The following is a 2510-nucleotide window of genomic DNA, read 5'->3' as shown; positions in this document are numbered from 1 at the left end:
CTGGCCTCAAGGGATTTTTCCACCTCAGCCTCTTGAGTAGCTGGGATTACAGGCATGAGCCACTGTGCCCAGCTTAAAACCTGTGGATTTATCAGTAGAAAATGTTCATGTAAAGATATTCCTGTAAGGGAACCCATCGCTCCTCCAGTGGAAGGAAGCTTGAACTCATCCCTTCAAGAAAGAAGCTCCTCCCCTTGTATTTCTATTGGGTTTTGCATCCAGACTGAGCTTCCTTTCCTCACCCGTATGAAGTGTCTACCTTCTGCAGACTCCAGTGGCTCAGGAGCCGGGGATGCAGTGCCAGGCTCGTGGTGTCCTGCAGCAGATGTGGGGAGCTTTCCTTCTTTATGTCTCCATGAAGATGGGAGGTAAGTCTCAATCTAATAGCAAATGCTGCTAGGAATTTTCAAAACAATTTCCTTTCAGCTAAATTATTGCAAATTTTGACATTTGTAATGAGAGTATTTCCTGAATATGCATTTTCCTAATGTGGTGCTAATTGTCCTCCTATTACTATGGCTGCTGCTGTTACTGCAACCATTTATTTCAGTCTAAGAAATCTCCCATCAATGGCAGTTCTTTTGTGACCACATGGAGGCATCATTTAAAAAATTATTTCAATAGTTTTTGGAAGAAACCTCATTTTTAATAATGATGGGGCTTCTGGGAGTGCTGCCCTAATAACAATCATGTATCTTGTCATAGGCACTGCAGGACAAAGCCTTGAGCAGCCCTCTGAAGTGACAGCTGTGGAAGGAGCCATTGTCCAGATAAACTGCACGTACCAGACATCTAGGTTTGATGGGCTGTCTTGGTACCAGCAACATGATGGCGGAGCACCCACATTTCTTTCTTACAATGCTCTGGATGGTTTGGAGGAGAGAGGTCATTTTTCTTCATTCCTTAGTCGCTCTGATAGTTATGGTTACCTCCTTCTACAGGAGCTCCAGATGAAAGACTCTGCCTCTTACTTCTGTGCTGTGAGAGACACAGTGACTATGAGGCCTCCTTAACTGTGCCAGAATTCAAAAGACAACCAGTGGAGTACAGGTGGGCTTGAGAAGTTCTAGAACTTCCTGAGTGTATGTTTGCTTACCCTCTAATTTTAAACTTGTTTAGAATATGTAGCATAGGGCTCCTAAACTGAACCCCATTGTTTTATGAACCATTGATTGCTAAAGAGAAGACAAACTATTTTTTTCTCTCTTTCTTCTTCAGTTTCTCCTTTTCCTCTTCCTCCTGCTTATTTATACCTCCAGTATCCTGTGGTCCCACATATGGAAGATGGAATTTACTTTTGGAGGAAGCTTTTTATACAAGGGAAGGATCCCTTGGTGAGTGCTTTAGTTTATGCAGTAGTAAGTTACATTCATATTCATGTATCCTTGGGAGGCTCTGAAATTTGTGAAGTAAATGCAAATTCCTCAGTTTGAGATGGTACAATTTCATTTAATTATGTCAAATATGTCCTCATTTTTCTATTTACCTGAGTAATAATTTTGATATTACTTAACATTTTTTGGTGGATTTATCCAACATATTGGAGAGTGTGGGGGTTGTGGACTTAGAGGGTGAAGAGAAAATCACGGAGAGCTCTTCTCTGTGAAACAGAAGAGTGAGGTCATACAATGAGGTGGGAGTCAAGTGTGGAAGGAGTTGGTCAGTAGGGAATTCCTGTAAAAGCACTGGATAATGGACAGAACAGTAATATAAAATATTCAGTTTAAAGATTTTCTTTTACTGAATTGTAATTTTTGTGTGCTATCCTAAATGTTTTTGAAGTTTGTTAAACATTACAGCCTATATGGTTTGTCCTTAGAAGGCAATGCAGAATTTCTTCTCCATAGGTGAATTCTTTCTTGGCTTAGTACATTTATTTATTTATTTATTTATTTATTGAGACAGAGTCTCGCTCTGTCACCCAGGCTGGAGTGCAGTGGCCCGATCTCAGCTCACTGCAAGCTCCCCCTCCCGGATTCACGCCATTCTCCTGCCTCAGCCTCCTGAGTAGCTGGGACTACAGGCGCCCGTCACCACGCCCGGCAATTTTTTTGTATTTTTTAGTAGAGATGGAGTTTCACCGTGTTAGCCAGGATGGTCTTGATCTCCTGACCTTGTGATCCGCCCGCCTCAACCTCCCAAAGTGCTGGGATTACAGGTGTGAGCCACCGTGCCTGGCCATATATTTATTTTTATATATTTTCTCCTTAGTTTTGAATGTTAAGTTCTTCTATTAGCTTTTTTTTTTTTTTTTTTTTTTTTTTGAGACGGAGTCTCACTCTATTGCCAGGCTTTAGTGCAGTGGCGCCATCTCAGCTCACTGCAATCTCCGCTTCCCGGGTTCAAGCCATTCTTCTGCCTCACCCTTCGGAGTAGCTGGGACTACAGGCATGCGCCATCCCACACAGCTAATTTTTGTATTTTTAGTAGAGACAGGGTTTCACCATGTTGGCCAGGATGGTCTCGATCTCCTGACCTCGTGATCCACCTGCCTCAGCCTCCCAAAGTGC

General features: G+C 42.5%; 1 gene segment (V, D, J or C); it reads left to right on the top strand.

The window, feature by feature from the left end:
• Positions 1–252: 252 nt before the first annotated feature.
• On the top strand, positions 253–1052 carry LOC126958351 (T cell receptor alpha variable 1-1-like). The segment is given in 2 exon segments: positions 253–368; positions 706–1052. Coding segments are annotated over 2 exon segments (384 nt in total).
• Positions 1053–2510: the final 1458 nt, after the last annotated feature.

This window comes from Macaca thibetana, chromosome 7 (assembly GCF_024542745.1).
Source record: "Macaca thibetana thibetana isolate TM-01 chromosome 7, ASM2454274v1, whole genome shotgun sequence".
NCBI lineage: Eukaryota > Metazoa > Chordata > Mammalia > Primates > Cercopithecidae > Macaca > Macaca thibetana.
The sequence above is the reverse complement of the archived record's forward strand: the minus strand, read 5'-3'. Positions and strand labels throughout refer to the sequence as shown.